Source organism: Eubalaena glacialis, chromosome 1, assembly GCF_028564815.1.
Source record: "Eubalaena glacialis isolate mEubGla1 chromosome 1, mEubGla1.1.hap2.+ XY, whole genome shotgun sequence".
In the NCBI taxonomy this organism is placed as follows: Eukaryota; Metazoa; Chordata; class Mammalia; order Artiodactyla; family Balaenidae; genus Eubalaena; species Eubalaena glacialis.
In genome coordinates, this window is record NC_083716.1 from 25,860,892 (window position 1) to 25,880,526 (window position 19,635).

Consider the following 19,635-nt stretch of genomic DNA (forward strand, 5'->3'; position numbering starts at 1 on the left):
TTCCCACTTGAACTAAAGAACATGGGGTTAGAGGAAAAAAAATACTGGGCAAGCTGTCTCCATTGAACAAGTCCTTGGCATTGGGCAGGCCCCAAAGGACTCGCAGCTTCTGGCAGCAAGTGTATGTGTTATTCACACGTGTAATTCTGGCTGGAGAGTGCAATGTGTCTTTTTTTTTTTTTTTTTTTGGTAATTATTTTATTAAGTATTTAGTTGGAAACTTCACACTGGCATTAACAGATCTAGCAGAAGCAGCCTAGGCCATCGTCCCGGACTCCAAAATGAAGATGTGGAAAGGTGCCGCCACTGGGTGTGGAAGTGCCGAGGCGGTCAGCTGGGGCTGCCACCTGCACAGTGTCTCTAGTAGGCTGACCCCCAGCCTTTGCCATGCATGTCACCACTGTGGGATCCCCATGTCATGAGAGCAGCTGGCCCTCAGTTCTTATGTTGCTGAGGGTGGATCAGGCTGGTCGGGGCGAGAAATTGCTCACAGCGAGCTCAGTGAACCTACCCGTGCGTGTACGTCAGCACCCCTGGTCTAGACTGCAGGCCTGACTGAACGCTTCATGGGAATCATGTGGAGGGCTCCCCCTTGACATTACTGAGCTTTTTGTCTAAATCAGGATCTCTGGTTGGGGCAGCCCCTGGTTCTCAAGCTCTGTGATCAGAGCCAGTGACAGAACAGGGTCAGTGACCTATAGCTGCACTTCAGGAAGAACAGCCCCACTGATATTAGTTAGCATCCCTCCTGTTTTGTCCTGTGCACCTGGGTCCTCAGGCCAGAAGTTGGGCACACTGGTGCTTATAGACTGGGTAGAGGACTCTGTCTTCCTGGGCCTTGGTCCCAAGCTGCCTATAATGTTGGTTTTACCATGCGATCCCCCTTCCCGGAGCCTATCTTTTTAATATTGAGTTTGCACTTGACCTTGACAATCAGCCCCCTCTCCCATCCCAGAACTTAGTGGCCTTAGAGAATGGGTCCCTACGATGAAGGTCCCTCCTTTGCTCCCATTTCCATCCTAGCTAATGGGCTGGCCCTCAGGAGGCAAGAGAGAAAGGAAGAATTATCGTTTTAAAGCAAAAGTATGGATCGAGCACGTTGGAGGTGAGTGAGAGGCACGTCGGCAAGATGAGTGTGCGCGTTTGGGGTGGCTGGGGCTTACCGCCCCTTCCCCAAGAAGGAGGTTTCCGGAAGAGGAGGTCTGCTAGGCAGAAAGGGAAGAGTATGAGGAGGTTGAGAGAGGGTTTGGAGTCTGGAGTTTTGTCTTTATTAGAAAGGAGGAGGAAGTCTATTCTGAGTGTTTCAGGAAGAAGAGAGCAGGTAGGGAGGGAATTTAGTGATTCAACACCCAAGGGTCCAGCCAGAACAGGTTGGGAAAGCCCCAAGATTTGGCTGTAGAAGAAGCTGGCCTCAGGAAACAGCTACTTGCTGGGCCACAAGCTGGGTCCCCCGCGGGTTCTTAATGGTCATTGATTTACCTAGTGGAAAGCAGAAGTTGCCAGCAACAAACCAGTCTTTGAGTTTGAGGCCCTGGCTCCAGAACATTCATCCATCTCTCAGGTTCCAGGCTGGGTTTGCCCACCTCCCTTTGTCCAATCCAGAGCTAGCCTCTCAAATTGCTTGAATCAGAGACCAGTGACCATAATGGGTCATGTAGTAGGGACCCACCACCCCCAAACTGGAACCTTGGGGTCCACACACCATCAAGCATATCTGGGAGGAAGACAACTTCGTTTGCTCTTCTGTTGACACCAATTATTCTTGAGTATCTCTAACGATGCCTGTGGCGGTTCAGTTTGCTGAGCCTGCCTCAGTGGTGTGACTGACTTAGAAGATGGAGTGCGATGCATTCATCATGTTTAGTGGCCTGTGACCAAGGCATACTGCTCTTAAGCATTTCAGAGAAAGAACGGTAAACAGAGCCACCATTCTTGAATCTACAGCTTGTTCTCTGCAACAGGTTTTCTTTAAATCCAGGATACAGGATGGCAAAAGGGTTTCAGGGCCAGTTTACAGGAGGTCTGCATGAAGGTGACTTCTGAACAAGGCAGCTGTCAGTGGCAGGTTTGTGAAGCGTGGGTTTGTGGACTGCATGTTGCATGTGAACTGCTGGATGTCTCTGGGGCACTCCTCACGGTGTCCACTCAACCCCTCCCAGCTCCTAGTGGGATCTGTGGGGTCTGAAGGAGGTTGTTCCCTCTTCCCCCTCAGCAGAGAAATTTAAGAAAAGGACAGTGAATCCAGTGCTGTCCATTTGAGTGCTAAAAAATTTCCAGGCTCAATGGTGGTGCTAAACTCTCTCCATGTTTCTAATATTTTTAATAGTGGGTTTTGTTTTTGAATTGTTCTCATCACAAAAATGCAGCGTCCTTGGGGAAGGGACCCAGCCCCTTGACCTGCCGCTTTCCAGGTGTCCTTTATCATTTTGACGGGATTCTTTGGTCTGCAGAAAATACTGTCTTGGCATGCTTCTAGACTGTAAGATTTGGGTTGTTTTGTATTTTGTTTATGTTTACATGCATCTTGTATTTCCCTGAAAACTAAATAAAGTTTTTGCCTTTTTAACTGAACAGAATCACCTCCTGATTCTCCCTGCCACAAGAAAACATACCCAGCTGAGTGGCAAAGGCCACATCACCCCAAATGAAACATGAACTGCAGGGTCCGGGCCCTCTGAGGACACTGGAGGGGTGGGGGGACAGGTAAGTTCCCACTGTTGCTGGTGAGAAGCATGCTCAAGCCCCCTCACCCCTCCCCCGCCTTTGGGAGGCTTTCTGGGCAGTGGCCAAGGCTTTCAGAGAGAGAGATACAGATCTTGGGGCCAAAGAGCCACATTCAGTGGGCCTACATGGCACCTCAGCTTAGAGCCCCTGACCCTCCCCTACTTTTGCTGGACTCCAGTAAGCAGGGCTGGGCAGTCCTGGTGTGGGGAGTAGCCCGTGGCTGGTCAAGGCCAAGCAGAGGCTGGGCAGCTAGAGCATCCTCCCAGGAGAGAGGAAGGCAAGCATCCCATGTCCCTCTGAGGCCCAGCCTGCCAAATGAGTTCAACTCCCACATTGTGCCCGGACCCCATCCAGCACTCCAGCTTCTACAGCCACCCAGAGGTACTCAGCCCATCTAGAAAGTTTTTCCGAAGGTCCCTGACCGAGGCCTCCCTTTTCTGCCTAGCTGTGCCACTCATTTGGCATAGGCCTCCGCACCGGCCAGTGGGAGCGGCAGCTGAGCTTCCAGGTCTGGGCTTCGGGTGAGAGACGGGCAGGCCCTGTTCTGGGGAGCTCAGCACAGCGCCTGCCATCCTTTAGCCCCTAGGTGGCGCTGCCCCTCCACAAAGGTTGCACACCAGATTTAGACCCGGCTCAGCCTTAGGAGCGTCATGGACTCCTGCTGCTCCTCACAGATCCAGGGACCCGAGGCCGGGAGGCCGGCGAGGGGCAGTAGCTTCTCCCTTTCAGCTTACGGTGAGGCTCACCTGGCATTCTGGCCCCTGCCATCCAAGCCCCAGGTCACGCTCCAGCCACCTCCCCCTCCCCTGCTCTCTCCAGGGAGTCTTTCCTGATTGTTGACTCCCCTCCTGCACACCCACCAGCCCGCCTGCCCTCCGTCCCCAGCCCGCCAGACTGCACAGCACAGCCCTCAGGCTGGTACGAAATCACCTTTATTCACAATCAGTCAATCACGGTGACCCAAGTTCACAGAGGAGGCAGCAGCTACCTCCAGGCTAGCAGAGACAACAGGACGGTGGCTTCCTCTCCCCGACGCTCAGGCTGCACAGCCCCTGCACGTAAGAACTCTCCTTGCCTGAGAGGGGACCCCTGACTGGATGGGGCCACACCAGCCCCACCTCACCCCACTCCCACAGAAGGGGTCTACAGGGTCAGTGGGGAGGGGAGACCCACGGTAGAACTGTGGCTTCCCTGTAAGGCAGGTACAGACAGGGCCCGCCTGGCATCCTGTGCTGTCCCACCACACCACCCCATAGCAGCCCCCACCAGAGAACCCCCGAGGGTCACAAGGAAAGTCCCTCCCCGACCCCAAAAATCACTTCACAGAGGTGGCAGCTGAGGCTCAGAGAGGCTACGACCTGGTCAGGGCCACACAACTGGTCAGTGGCCAGGTCCAGAATCCCACGCTCTGCCAGCCATATGGCAAAGCAGTCTCCGACAGGCGTAAAAAACTATCTGAGGGGGACGAGGGCTGGGAGGCTCGGGGGAGACTAGGCCAGGACTCAGAGCGGGCCCCAGCCATGGCCTATCAGGACAGGGCGTGCAGGGCTGAGATGACTATAACCTAAGAGCAGCTGCGGGGGCACTCCCTCACCCCAGAATCAGGACTAAGAACCTAGAGGTGCTGGGACCCATCCCCTTCCCTTCTCCTCTTTCCTGGGACCGGAGAGCCTAAGAACAGGCTCCCTACCCCTACAATGATGAGGCCAGCTGGCCTTCCCTCCCTCAGCCTGCCCAGAACTTTTTATGTCCTTATGGAGGAGGGAACTGCTGGGCCTCATGATGTATAATGAGCCAATTATGATAACCCTGCTCCAGCCCAAGAAGAAGGGCATTTTGTGGCTCTGGGGTGATCCCCTAGTCCCAGGGCACTGCAGAGGCTCTGCTGCCCTCTCTATAAAATGGATACAATTTGTCAGAAGGCCTCCCACTTCAGCCCCTTTGGAGTTCTACTTCATGGTAAGCAAAGCTGGCTATGGACTTCTGGGCTGCAGTCTGGGGAAGCTATTGAGTGATGACTACCTCTGCTGACCCCTCTAACCAGGCACCCCGCCCACCAGGACAGCATTTCTAGGGGTCTGGGGGATGGGAATTCAGTCCCCCCCCCCAACAAATAACCCCTACAAACCCAATAAATAAATAAATTAAAATACGGAAAAAGCCTGTTCTTACTCCAGGGAACCCCCTACTCCCAACCCAGGGCCCTGCCCTCTCCTGGGGATGCTACAGCCTCTATGAGTATCAGCCCGGCCCAGAATAGCACTAAAATGGGGGAGGAAAAGTCACAGAGGGTAGCTGCAAACCTGTTCTTCAGAGAGCCTGACAGAAGACAAACCCTGCTCTCCAGCCCACACCAAGGGGCCGCCCCTGGGCAGCAGCATCCAGCAAGATGACTGGGGCAGACAGGCTATGATCAGAAAGGGGCCCTCCACATCTCAACCAGGCCAGGGGTCTAGGGACCTAGAACCTGGAGGCTTCTGTAGCCTGTCTGTCCACCCATCCAGGGTGAGTGGGAGACAGACATGGCATGGAGGCTGCAGCCTGCCCAGGATGAGAGGTATCCACTGGCCTTCTTACCCCTGGCTTCCAGGCCCAAGGGGCAGGGAAGAAAGGACGGAGAAGTTAGATGTAGGTTAGAGAGTAAGGCAGCAGCTCAGGAGCTGCCTGCCTAGGGCTGCTGTTGCGCAGGTTGTACACTGCTCAAGGGCAGTTGACTGAGGGAGAAAACGGAGGCTGAAGTCCAAGTCCACACTCCACTAGCCAAGCCACATGTCTGGGCTCAGAGCCACATCTGCCCAGAGGAAGGGACACACTTTCTAATTCTCACAAAGGTGCCACACGGGCTAGAAGGACCTCCTGGGAATCTACCCCGGATGGGGAAGGATCAGGAGAAGCTGAGACCCTAGTTTAGCCCCTCAGCGTGCAGGGAAGAGCAGGCGATTTGCTTCTGCCCCCACCTCCCTGCCTGATACCCCTTCCTCCCCAAACCTTTAGGGGCTGTTTCCCATGTTTAATGAGAAGGGAAAAGAATTTCCAAAATGAGGAAGAAGAGAAGGGCCCCTGTTGACTTGCCCCTCAGGTGGAGCTGGGCCGGAGTCTGAGGAGGTCGGCGTGAGGGGTAGGGCACCACGACGGGCTAGGAGCTGCGGTAGGTCTTGATGATGTCCTTGATGGGGCGGCGGCAGATGGGGCAGCAGGCGTGTAGAGCCTTCTTGAGGCGCAGGCCACAGGCATAGCAGAGGCACATGTGGCCGCACGTGTAGATGACTGTGTCCACCGCGTGCTCATAGCAAATGGTGCACTCATCGCTCCACGGGCCCCCGCCTGGAGTCACTGGCGACTCTGGCAGGCTCACCGGTGAGTTGGGGGCCGTCCCTGGGGGCAAGGGGACACCAGTCAGGAGGAGACATGGCCCAGCCTGGTCCCAGGTTCATGAAGAGAGCCCCCTGGCCTCTCCCCCTCCATTTATCAGGATCGGCCTGTCTAACCTACCACCCAACTTCCTGGGCACAAGAGAGGAGAGGATACACTCTGGACAGCCCCACTTTGGCCCCTCAGTGCCCAGACCAGGGGCCAGGGTGTCCATGAGGCATTGAGAGGAGAAGGGAGGGATGGAGGAAGGAAGGGGGCCCAAAACCATTTGAGGAAGGCCCCTCCTGAGTTACCCTTTGGTGTTCTTTGTGCTAAATAAGTCCTTTGGAGAAAGCTGCCCAGCTGGGGGACAGGATGGGATACACCCCGGAAATCACCACTCAACCAGGGTTCACTGGGCCCATCTCCAGCTCCTCCAGGGCCCAGTCCTGATACAGAGGCTGCATGCCTGCCTCAGCCAGGGTGAGGGTGGGGATGGGGTCCTCAGGGTGGGAGGTCTGGCATGGTCACCATGGAACTGGAGGGGCCAGCCTACTTACCGCCAGCAGAGTTCCCCAGAGGTCCAGAGCTGCATGTGCTGAGCAAGGGGTCAGAGAGGCGGATGCCCAGGGCGCTGGGCGAGGTTGGTGTGGAGGCAGGGGAGCAGGGGAGTGATGGGGTGCCCCGCTCTGCCAGGATGGTGGAGCCTGCAGAAAGGGTGGGAAGGAGGGAGGGACACACTAGCCACTCAGAGGCCCACTGGGAGAAAGCTCGAATCTCCACCCCTCTATTAGGTTCCCAGGAGAGAAATGGGTGGTACAGCCTGACCACACGGCCCAGCCATAAGGCTCAGGGTGGGACTCCACCAACTGGCTCGCACCCTGCCCCAGCTCTCTGTTCCCGCCTACAAATTGGAGGGCCACACGCATGATGCTCTGGTGTTACTGCATCTGCCATCTCCAAACAAGCCCCCTGCCTAGAATCCCACCTCCACCCTTCCCCATGCTTCCCTCACCTTCAAGGTTTCCCATGCCAGAGAACAAAGTCGCCTTCCTCCCACCTAGCATGGCCCTTCAAGCCCTGGCCTCACCATCCTAGTCAGAGCCCCGTGCCATCACCCCCCTTCTCCTCTGCATTGGCACCTTCGAAATACTCCACACCATCTCCCACACTTGTTCTGCCCAACCTTCTTTCCTTCCTTTCTTCCCTCGCTTTCCTCTTCCCTTCCATCCCTCCCTCCCTCCTCCCTTCAACAAGTACTTGTTGAGAGCCTACCAGGTACCAGACACTGTGTATATATAAAACTGGGAATGAGACAGACAGAGCCTTTACCTTCAAAGAGCTAACTGTCCAGGGAGTCTCTTGGGGCTATCCTCAACCCCCTCGTCTGGACAGCCTTGACCCCACCCCCCGACAACCACATATCTCTATCTAGCACTGACCAGCCACACACGCCATGCACGGAAATAAAAAACCACAGAGGATAGGAAATTATTTGTTCTTTGCCCAGGAACATAACTTTGTTTCCCTACTTAAACCTTGCGCTTCCTGAAAGCAGGAAGTCTGATTCACCTGTAAGTCTCCCACAGGCCCTAACATAATGCCCTACACATAAATAAGTGCTCAGTGAGATATTTTTTATTACTAGTTATTCATTCTAATTCATTTACTAGTCACTGTTTCTAAGAATATTCATTAGCTGTCCATAGGATTTCTCTTATTAGTGTTAACCAGGTTTCAAGTTAATTATCATCTCCTTTCAGAAATTCATACCTCCTATTTGCTTTTCTTGCTTTATTGCACTGGTTAGCATTTTCAGAACAATACTATAAGGCATCTCTACCATATTCCAGACTTTAATAAGAATATTTCTAATGTTTCACCATTAAGCATGAAATTGTAGTTTTGGAGTGAAGGAAATATCTTTCCACTCTTAGTTCACTTAGGCCTTCAACAAAGCAAAGCATTCCTCTATAAGGTAAATAATTATCCTTCATACATTGTCACTGATTTGTTTTTCCTTTAGAGTCAGTCAGGATCCCCTAACACCAGTTTGTTAGTTGAGATGCCGAATTCTCCAAACAGCTCAGGAGCACTCTGTTTAGCCTATATTAAATTTTGAATGATTATTCTTCAACACCCACCTTGACCTACTTCCCTTTGGGGACATTTAAGTCCTGGGTTGTTTTTGCTTGTCTGTTTTTAAGCTTCTCCTTTGCTCCAGTCTAGTAAGCCTCTTTGGGCAACAGAAGCTTCACTGGAAAGCTACTTATCTATTATTGGATGGTGCTGAGGCAAGAGGGTACCCTGCCGTTATGTTATTTCCTTCATCTGAGGAACAGTGTCTTCTGGTGAATGTAGCCAAATATCTTTGTACCTCAACCTGATTTTTTTTTTCTGCACCCCAGTCCGATTTGTTTTTATTCCATCCTGAATTTTCACCCCAATTTCTTTCCTTACTGATTGATGGCTTTTCATCTAGCCTGATTTCTTTTCACCTCCTTCCTGACTTATTTTCCCCCAATCCTAACTTCTTAGCACCCCAGCCCCATTTCTTTTTATTCCTTTTTAAATTTATTTTACACTCCATCTTCATTTGGTCTCTCTCCAGAGGAGGAAGTCTCCACTGATTTTATCTGATTTCACAAAACTCTCACACACTCTCACAATCACCAACAGCATTACATACACAAATACGCACACATTTAGTTACTCACGTGTGCCTAGACACAGTATGCCAATCTTATAGCGTAAACTCATGCTCACTCACATACACACATTATCTTGTCTATGAAGCCTCTTGGGATGAGGTCTAGGTCAGGGCCTGTGAGACCCAGGGGTCTCCAAATGTGTCTAAGCAAACTTGCTGAAGGAAAAAAAAAAAATCACATGCCCAGGACCTAATCCGAGATCTACAGAATCAAAATCTCTGGAGGTGGGATTCAAGAATCTGCACTGTAGTAGGTTCTCCGAGTGAGTCTAATGCTGCTGCAGAGCAGACCAGCACTTGGAAAGCATGAACACCTGCTCACTCTGGGGTACCAGAGGTTCCTGAAGATACACGTAAAAAGAGATTTCTGGTCAAACGAGCTTGGAAAAGCTGGACACCATAACCACCACCACCCTCTCCTAAAGGTTCACATTGTATATTAAAGGCTCTGAGAAGTTCTACAGTAAAGAATCGCCTTCTTTTTAAAAACTCAGTATTTCCCAAACATTTTGGACCCAAGGACCCGTTTTCAATGGACACCTATCCTGCAGAACACTCTGGAAAACCTGGCTTACACAAGTCTGCATCACCCAGTCCATTCAAACTCTGTCCATTCAAACCCAGGAAGGCCCAGACATCTGCAACCCCATTTCCTCCAAGGCCCTCTGCTCGGAGATTCCCCACAGACCCCCAATCTAGGCACCACTCTGCAGAGATACCTGGCTACTGACATACCAACCTCTTTTTCTTATTTAGACACACAACCATCCTTAGAGGCAGAGACCTTTATTCCCATTTTAGGAGAAATGGAAACTGAGCCTCAAAAAGTTCGCTGCTGGTGGAAACAATTTTATTTTTTCCCATTTTTAAATGGCCACTGGGCAATGTGTAAGAGAACTGTTTACGTATCTGTGGGAATGTGGGTGAATCAGATTCTGGGCGTGAAACTCAATGTTTCCCGCTTTTCTCCCCCTCTCCAGGGTTTATCTGGTGAGATCTGAGAACTATGGACTAGATAATTGAGTCCCACCCAGAACTCATCTTCGGTGTCTGTGACTCTTTGACTAGACCCCATGAAGGGCGGGGTGGGCGCTCTTTCCCCCTACCCAGACACGCCCCTCCTCCAGGGAAGGCTGGGTCTGGAGGCGCCAGCCTCCGGGTGCACCTCGGGGAAGGCGGGCACGTGGCCGGGGGCACTCACCGAGGATGCGGATCTGCGTGATGGCCCCGTGCAGGCCGAAGAGCATCCAGAGCGGCTGCGAGGCGTCCACGCACAGCTGCATGCCCGCCGCGGAGCCATTGTGGCTGAGGTGCAGCTCACCGTCGGGGTTGACCACCAGGCCCAGGATGTCACCGCTGTGCAGGGGCCCGGGCACGCGGCACACGGCCCAGAACTCCTTACGGTCCACCAGTGCCTCGGGGCTGAAAGGCAGGTCGGCTGGCCGCAGCGTGCCGGGGTCGCACGTGGTGACGCCGAAGGACAGCGCGCCAGGCCGCGCGCCGCCCGAGCGCGTGACCTTGACGAAGATGGTCTCGGCCACGCGCACGGGCCGGCTGGTGAAGACGAGCGCGCGCTCGTCGCGCCCGTGCTCCAGGCGCGCCACCGTCTGCTCGTCCAGGATGCGGACGTGTGCGCCGGCGCGCAGCGCGTGGAAGCGCAGGTCGCCGTCGAGCTGCGCTGGCAGAGCGCGGCTGTGCTGGGAGTTGAGCGAGTTCTGCGGGATGGGGCAGCCGGCGGCCGGCGCGGTCTCGTCGCCGTCGGCGCCCGGCACGTTGAGGTCGCACAGGCTCACGGAGAGGCGCGCTTCCTCGGCCTCACGTCGCAGCGACGGCCGCCGCAGGGCGGTGAAGGAGCGCGGCCGCAGGCAGTCCGGGAGCACCAGCTCGCTGTCTGCGGCGGGGAGGGAGACAGGGCAACCATCACGCGGGCCACAGCGCCCAGTCCCCATCGCCTGCGCACCTCCTCCCACTGGTCTTTAAAGCGCGCACCAGTAAGACGCACCGGGTTTCTAATGGCACAGAAAATGCTAGGACATAACGTTGTGCAGGACTTCTAACTACGTATTTGTTTAAGCAAAGGATCAAGGCCGGCAGGAAGGACACCAAAACTAAAAACATGATTACTTCTAAATAGTATGCTTATTAAAATTGGATTTTTTTTCCTAACTCCTGGGGCCCCTCCCTTTTTAATCCCAGCAGCCAGAAGAGCACCCAGCACTTAGAAGGCAGCAGTAAATAATATTTGTTGAATGCATGCTGACATCCTACACGTCTGGGAGGCCAGAGGGAACCCCCCCACCCTAGAACGCCTCTCTGCACAAATTGCAGAGAGACGTTCTTACCCCAACAATTACCTTGTGAAGTTATTGCCATGGAAGGACACTGAGGCTGAGAAGTTAAGTGAATTTATCCAAGCTATCCTTTCAAAACTGACAACTGGAAATCAAACCCTTTCTCTTTTTAATCATACAAGTAATACAGACTGTATTTTGTAGAAAAGACAGTTCAGCAAAAAGAAAAAGTAATCTCCTGTCAGCCCACCATCCAGAGGAAAATACTATTAATATTTGGATGTATGAGTTTCCAGCCTTTTTTCAATATATTTTAGTTATTTCTTTTTTTAAAAACAAAAATTGAATCATGCTATATAAACGCCAGTAGTTTTAAACTAACTCTAACGGGTAACAAATCTCTTTGAAAATGTGGCAACTTTTATCTATCTTCTCAGAAAAATGCGCGTTCTCCCTAAATTCCGTGGATAATTTCAGGGCATCGACTCCAGGCGAAGAACTCTGCTATACAAATTTTTTTTCAAAACTAGCTTTTCCATTTACTGTGTCCTGAATACCTTTCTACACTAATAACCATGTTTCTGACACCATACTTTTTTAATGGCTGATTATCTCTGCTTTATGGAGTCCTATAATTCGTAATAAAAGTCATCAGGTGCGATGAATTACCCCTGCATTTCATCCTTAAAGCATCCCATGAAGCTGTTCCCATTGTACAGGGGATAAAGCTCAGAGATGTTACGTGACAGCCACGAAGTGGCAGATCCAGGATTAAAGCAAGATCTGTCCAACTCCCAACGCCACATTCTCCACTTTTGGGCCCTCCTCGTTTACTGAACACGTTCTGTGGGAGTCCCTAAATTTGGCTAGTACCACCGCAGCTCACATATGGGCCAGTCCCTTCTCAGGAGGCTTTTCTCTGAGCCTCCCCCAGGGAGAATCTGTGCTTTCTCTCCAGGAACTGAGTAAGGGCTGCTGGAGTGCTTGGTGTGAGAGCAAAGCTTGGGGGACTGGACTGGTAGGGGCCACAGAGGCCAGAATTCAGCTCCAGCTGAATCTAGAGATGCTCTCTAAAGCCTCTCTATCTTTGTTCTCCCCCAGCTCCCCTGCCCCTCCCAGGAACAGTGTTGTTTGGACCCCAGCAAGGAGAGGGTGCTGGGCCGGCCCTCCCCCCAAGGCTCCTGCTTCTCTGGAGAAGCCTCTTGGGGCCTGGCTGGTCAGGATTCCCAGCATCGTGTTTGGCAAGGAGGAGGGAGCCGACTGGAAAATGTGATTATTCCAGGGAATTGACTCTGTGACAGTAATGGTGCAGAGAGGCTGGGGGGCTGCGGAGAGGCAGAGGCGAGGAGGGCAAGACACGGGAGACAATAGTGGCGGGCTGAGGAGGGCTGTGGGCTGACCTGGACCCCAGGGAACAGCCCCTGCTCCCCCACCCCTTAGGGATTCCAGGCAGCGGCCCTTGAGGAGTCCAGAGGGTTGGGGACAGAGAGGAGAAGGGATGGGGAAACAGGGTGAGGAGGAAACAAGTGGCTCAGAGATGCCCAGCCGGGCCTGTGGGAACAAGGCTGTCATGGGGGCCCACACACACACACCCCCCACACTCCTCTCTCCAGCCCACCCGACACGCTCAGGACAATCAGGCCAGAGCCCATGGAGCTGGGCAGACCCTCAGAACAGATTCCTGAATGGGGCTGGAATGTGAGCTCTCCTGCTCTCTGCCCCTTCAGGAGTCCCCTTCTGCTTGAATATACCCGCTACCTCCCAGTAGTGCCACTGCTGAGCTACTCTGTCTTAAGGAGAATGTTTCCTACTCTTAAACTGAAATCTACCTCCCTGTATTTTTTTTTTTTTTGAACTCTTCATTTTATTGATCCTTTACCATACAAAATTTATTCAAATTACACCCATTTGAAGTGGTAAGATCACAGCTAGAAAACAGGTTACCCTGTAACAAATTTACAAAATCCACCATAAAAGCTTTTTTTTTTTTTACATTATATTACATATTATCTTTTTTAAACTAGCATACACACAAAGCTTAACTGATTGGTAGTTTGCCTACTCCCAATTTTGGGAGAAATACTTCCTTTTGACAAAATCACATACCCCATAGGAAAAGAAATTCCCACAACTGACAACTGCCACCCAACTCACTCTTCAAGGCATCTTCCTTGAAATCCCTCCTCTCATACACACAAGGTGTCATGCTGAAGCTTTAAATACTGCCATTGAATTTACAGATCTACACTTACAATAAAAATCAACACAAGAACCGCCACCACCACAACAAACACAAACAAAGTAACTCTTAAAAAATTACAAACCAGCTAGAAAATATTCTGGCAGTGTTTACAAATAACTTGCTATTTTTATACAAAATTGCTAGATAATGAAAATGAGCAGCCTGTGTATCAACCCAAATAAAATGATCACTCCACACAAATCTGTACATATAAACACACACCTATCATGTGTTGCTCTTTATACAGTTTACTTTCTAGGGCTCACTCATAACCTCCCTGTATTTATACCTACTACCTCTGGGGCTGCCTCTCAGCCCCACATTGAGGACAGCTTTCCTCAGGGAATACTCAGACTCCCCACACACCTTCCCACCTCTTAGACAATGAACACAACCAGACTCAGTATTCCAGATGTGCCCTGACCAGCTCAAGGCACAATGTGGCCATCACACCTCCCCTGATAAGTGCACTATACTTCTAATAATGCAACCTAAAAGTATTTTAGGTTTTTTGGTTAACAAAATCCATATACTGGTAGGCAAGACAGGAGCATAGTTAAGTGCAAGGACTCAGAAGTCATCAGCTTGGGTTCAAATCCTAGCTCTGCCATTTCCTGGCTGTATGACCTTGGACAAATAGCTTAACCCCTCTGGGACTCTCTTCTTCAGCAGTGAAATCAGCATTTACTTATTGGTATAAAATATGGACTCTAGTACTCCCCTCGGAAGGGATGCTGAGAAGATGAGGTGGAATACAGTACCTAGGGCACCTAGTAGAGTACCTGGCACAATAATAATCACGAGGTTAATATGAGTCATTGTTATTGTTTTCATGCTACATGGTTCAGAAGAATATGCATGGGCTTGGGTTTAAATGTCTGATCCAGCACTTGGCTGGTGGCCTGTGGGTAAGCAACTGTCCTCCAGCCCCCGATCGCTCTCCATGAGAACAGGGGTACTAATACCTGCTTTGCGATGTTGTCGCAGGGATCAAAGGTAGATTGAGAAGCCCCTGGCACCTGGATACTTGATAACTTCAGTTATTACCATTTGCTCAGGTTGAGTTTATCAACCAAAGTCAGGTCCACCTGCACTCAGACAACTAACTTTTTGAACCTAGGACTTTCCATCAGTCATGATAAGCACCCAGGACAAAATCATTGAATGACATTACTGACTAAAGACCAGGAAGGAGAAGCTACAAATGGTGATTAGAGATGAAAGAAGAGAAAGAAGGAGAAACAGTGGGCCAAGAGAGAGAGAGGGGAAGGGGTAGGAAAGAGATCCCTTTGGCCTTTGTTGAAATATCACAGGAGTTAGGAGAGGAGGTACAGGAGATGCTGGGAAACAGCTAAAAATGGAATCTCTGGGGCCAGTGCCCAGCCCAAGTATGTCTTCTCTCCCATCCCCTCCACCCCTCGGGGTCAGGAGCAGCTGCAGGCCACCAGCAAGCTCCAAAATAACCATCCCATCAGTGTGCCCGGCTGCGCGGGGCCCTGAAATAGATGAAACCTGAGATGGAGGAACTGGTCAGAGCACCCTCCACAGAGGGGAAGGCAAAGGTCACATCACCTTGATGTGAGTCCACATCAAGCTGGAGGTCAGGGAAGGGTCCGGGCCCCCGAAGCCAGGGAAGAACAACCATGGGCCGAACCTCAGCCCAGGACTGCACCCTGGGGTACAGCTTGGAAAACCCAGAGGGCCAGCCTGTGACCCCCAAGCAGTGGGGTGGCCCCATGTTTGAAGCAACAAGTTATTTAATCCGTGCCTGGGACACACAGCTGCCCACTTGGAGGTGTTTATGATAGGGGAGGGGTGGCACAGGGCCATGGGAGGAGCTGCAAAGCTGGCTCCCCTCTCGTGTCCCATCTTTCAGGAGAGAACTTGTCAGTCTTCAGCTCCTGCCTAATCTGGTGCCTGGTGCTGGCTTTGCAGATCCCCTGGGCCCGGGCAGAAAGAGCCAGACCCTGCAAAGGGCAGGGAGGCCTGGGCCAGGGTTTCCTCCCCTCAGGGTGGCACTCAGGGCACCCACTCATTGACCCCCTGTGTGCCCAGCCCTGGGCAGGGGTTAAGGAGAGGGAGAGCCAGGACCTGGGCCCTGGGGAGCCAGTAGCCCTTGGGAGATTGGAAGCTTGGAGGCATGAAAATATTTGAGTACAATTTTGTTACAAAATTCTTAGTGTCTCAGGTAAGACAGGACCTCAGAGGAGAATGAGGAAATCTGTTTATCTCTGCCAAGTTCTCACCCAGCCTTGGCTAGAATGCCCCTGGGGACAAGAAGCTCACCACTTCTCAAGGCCATCTATCCTCTACTTTGACTCACTCTGAAACAGAAGTTCTTAGCCTCAATTGGACAGCATTATCCTAAAAGGGAGATTTATCCTAAAGAAGAGAAGGCTCAGAGGGGGCCCCAAGGAGTGGGTACAGGACACTTGGATCCATGCAAGGAAAGTTTTTCTAACAGTCACAGTTGTTCAGAGATGGCATCTCAGGAAAAACAAGATTTGACCCAGGCCCTGAAGGACAAGAGGGTCTGGACTGACAGAAGTGAGAGCCACTCGGGTGGGAAAACTGCATTAGCAAATGTCTGGGGAGAACAGTCTGAGCAAAACCAGTGAGGAGAAAGGAAAGGAGTGGAGGAAGAGGCGCCAGGCGGAGGGCACCAGGGCCAGCTCCCACCCAGAGACCCACTCAGCCCCCCACGTTGCCGGCCAGTGCGGGGTAACCAAGGCAGGGCCTGGGAACTGGAGCAGAGGCTCCTTTGAAGCAGGGCCTGCCATCAGCCCAAGTCTTGTTTGTTTAGATTCGCACATCCGCAGCGCTGGATAATCTTTAACCACAGGTCAGCCTGCAGCCGCCCAGCCTGCTGGCAGATCTCTGCCGGCCCCTGTTTGGAAGGCGCGCCAACCCATTTACTGTGTCCATAAACATCCTTCTGCCGGTCCGCAGCTGGCACGGAGCAGGAGAAGGAGCCAGGAGGACGGGTACATGGCTTGGATGGGCGAGGGGTTTCTCCACCCTTCTGGGCAGTGCCCTGAGCCCACACCACCTCCACCCTCTCCATGTAAACCCGACCACGGGAAAGCTAGGAGAAACAAACACACTTTCTGAGGCTCACGGAGGGAAGGGCAGAATGTCCCAGAATCACTCAGAGTCATAGACTCTTAGAGTTATAGAATCTTCAAGCCACAGGATCTTAGATGTATAGATTCTCAGAATCATCTGGTCTGGTGGTTCTCAAACTTTTTTTTCAAGCAGTGGAATCATTCATCCAATGGAACGGAAAACTCTGCTTGAAGTCTAAGAGGTGGCCACAGAGCCCTGCCACGCAGCTGCCTCAGAGATGCCTCTGTGGAATCCCAGTGCTCCAAGGAACCCAGCTGGAGAACCATAGATCTCGTCCCAAGAAACAGTTTAGATCGCATGGTTTGACTTTCATCCAGACACAGGGACTTGGTTTTAAGGCTCCCTCTTCCAATGAGAGGACTGGCAGGGGAATGTCTATTTTGGTGGTGTTTTTAGATATTCCTTTTTAACCTAAAAAGACAGCCCTTCCCATTTGTATAAACACTTTTACATATGTGAGCCTCACAGAATATCTGTGAGGTACATGGTGCATGTATAATTATGTCCAAATAACAGACAAGGCGGTTGAGGCATAGAGACGCTGAGAGACTTGCCCAAAGCTAGTGAATGGCCAAGTGGAGTCGATTCAGTCAGGTCTCCTGCTTCTGAAATGACAGCTTTGTCCCCAATACTACAAGGCCCCAGCTCCTCCCCTAAACACACCCCACTCTGGGCCACCAGGTCTCTCCAAGGTCCCCAGAACTATATCTTGGGCCAAAGAGATACTAGATGGAAACACATAAAATTGCCATTTCTGGACATTACAAACAGCCAAATATTGGCAATTATATATGGTTGTATTTTATATATATTCATTCTGGTAGAAAACTAGAGCACGCTGTGAACAACAGAATCAAACAAAACCCTCAAGAGCCTTCAGGGAACTACAAGGCAGGCAGACCTACCCTCACCACTGAAACAGGATGCTGGGCACCCACTGCCCCTCTTCGACTCTGCCGGGGCCCTGGTGGCCTATCTGTGCCCAACACATATGGCTGATCCCTGAGGCCTGAAGCTCTCACAAGCTCTATTCTGGAAGACATAAGGGGGCCAAAATCCCCACCCTTGAGGGGGTATCTAGACATTATAGGGAGACCAGAGAGACTCATATTTAGAGAAGCTGGGAATTAATGTAGCCCACACTTCTGGGCTCAAGTCCCAGCTTCACCAAGCTGTGTGACCATGGACAAGTTATCAGACCTCTCTGAGCCTCTGTTTCCTTATCTGCAAAATAGGTACAGTAATAACTTTCTTTATAATATAGACAAAGAGGATTTCTACTGTATTCTTAAAGAGGACAATATATGATGCAGAACTGCTGATACTGCTTAGACCTCCACTCGCTTCAGGAAGAGGAAGGGTCACGAAGAACACGGGAGGTCAGGGAAGGCTCCCTGGTGGAGGGGAGGGTTTGGTACTGGGCCTTGATATAACTGGCAGAATTTGAGGTGAGCAAAAAAGAAGCACGTGGAAGAGTCTCCGAAGCAGAAAGAACAGCAAGATTTTTTTTTTTTTAACTAAGAAGAAATGAAGGGCTTCCCTGGTGGCGCAGTGGTTAAGAATCCGCCTGCCAATGCAGGGGACACGGGTTCGAGCCCTGGTCCGGGAAGATCCCACATGCTGCAGAGCAACTAAGCCTGTGAGCCACAACTCCTGAGCCTGCGCTCTAGAGCCCGCGAACCACAACTACTGAAGCCTGCGTGCCTAGAGCCCGTGCTCCGCAACAAGAGAAGCCACCGCAGTGAGAAGCCCACGCACCACAACAAAGAGTAGCCCCCGCTTGCCGCAACTAGAGAAAAGCCCACGCGCAGCAATGAAGACCCAACGCAGCCAAAAATAAATAAATAAATAAAATTTAAAAAAAAAGAAATGAAAACCATCAAAAAGGAAGAAATGACTATCAGCATCCTCAGCTCTTTCTCCATCCCAAGAGCTTGGCTCGGGCTCCTTAAGCCAATATTTGCCTCTCGGCCCCTGGCAGCCACAGCTGAAGATAAATATTGGTTTAGCCTGGGAAGCGGAAGCCCCAGATGGCACTGTGGTCCTCAGCCGGCCAGGATGCCTCACGCTCTGTACCACAAGCTGAGGCACACCCGGGACAGAGACCTGACCCCAGGCCTTATCTACGGAGAGGCCCAGGCCTCTCAATGCTGAGCAGCCACGCTGGCCCACCACCCCAGAAACTGGTGCAGCAGCAGCCTGGCCCCCAGAAAGCTACCCTGAGAGTCTCTGTACATCTTTCTCCTCAGTAGGCAGGTGGGGTCTTTTACCAAGACCTAGGATGACACCATGAGTCCTTGGGAGCCCCCCTAATGGCCTCCTAACACCCTCCTGGGCTCAGCCACAGACATCTTGATGTGGCAATAAGTCTTCTCACACTGACCTTGTGCCCACATCAGCTGGGAGGTCTGAATTCCAGGCCCAGCCTGGCTTCTGACTAGTTGGGAGAATTTGGGTAGGCCCCTCCCCATCTCTGGGCCACATTTCCTCTTACTGAAAAACTTGACAGCAAGAAGCTGCTGGAAGCTCTCTACTCTCTTGGCTCTCTCCTCTGTGATGCATGAGCATACCCACACCCGTACACACCTGCTCTCCGCAAGTCATCCACTATCTTCCCACTTCATCCCATCCCCTGAAGGATCTGCTCCCCGACTGACCGCCAATTCCCCACCTCTGTGCCAATGCACACCCCTCCTGTCTGGCCTAAATTGTTCCTCCTCAACCAGTCCATTCTTTTCACCTCCCCTGGTTTCTGACTTGAAACTCATCTCCTACAGGAAGTCCTTCTGGATTGCTCCCCAGCTGCACCCCCCGGCCCCGTTTTATTCTTCAGCCACACTTTTTTGCAGTATTGGATTTAGATCACCTCAGAGCAGTCATATGGCATGCCCCCCAATATAAACACTCTTTAAGGAGAGGGGCTGGGTTTCCAATTCTAGTGTCTCCTCCGACCCCTGCACAGCACCTAGGCTGTGGTGGGCACAGCGGGGTGCGCAGGAACACCCTACAAATGGATTCCTGGCTCACCAGCTTTCTGCCAGGATCCACAGCTGCTCTTCCTGAACCAACACTTCTGAGAGGAGGAGGGAGACCTTGAAAACTGGGATAGGAACTTATCTCTCCAAGTATTAATCACCCCATAAAACTTGTATTTATTTAGTTGCTGGCAGGTCCTTCTTCCTGGAGGTAGG

General features: G+C 51.7%; 1 protein-coding gene across 1 annotated transcript in view; it reads right to left on the reverse strand.

Moving 5' to 3' along the window:
* Positions 1 to 3,670: 3,670 nt before the first annotated feature.
* The window catches only part of NEURL1 (neuralized E3 ubiquitin protein ligase 1), an 80,546-nt gene continuing 64,581 nt past the window's right edge, over positions 3,671 to 19,635 (reverse strand). The window contains exons 4-6 of the mRNA XM_061193685.1: positions 9,987 to 10,676; positions 6,636 to 6,782; positions 3,671 to 6,099 (exon numbers count right to left, since the gene is read on the reverse strand). Of these exons, the coding sequence (XP_061049668.1) occupies positions 5,861 to 6,099; positions 6,636 to 6,782; positions 9,987 to 10,676 (1,076 nt within the window). The 3' untranslated portion in view covers positions 3,671 to 5,860. The remainder of the gene's footprint in view (positions 6,100 to 6,635; positions 6,783 to 9,986; positions 10,677 to 19,635) is intronic.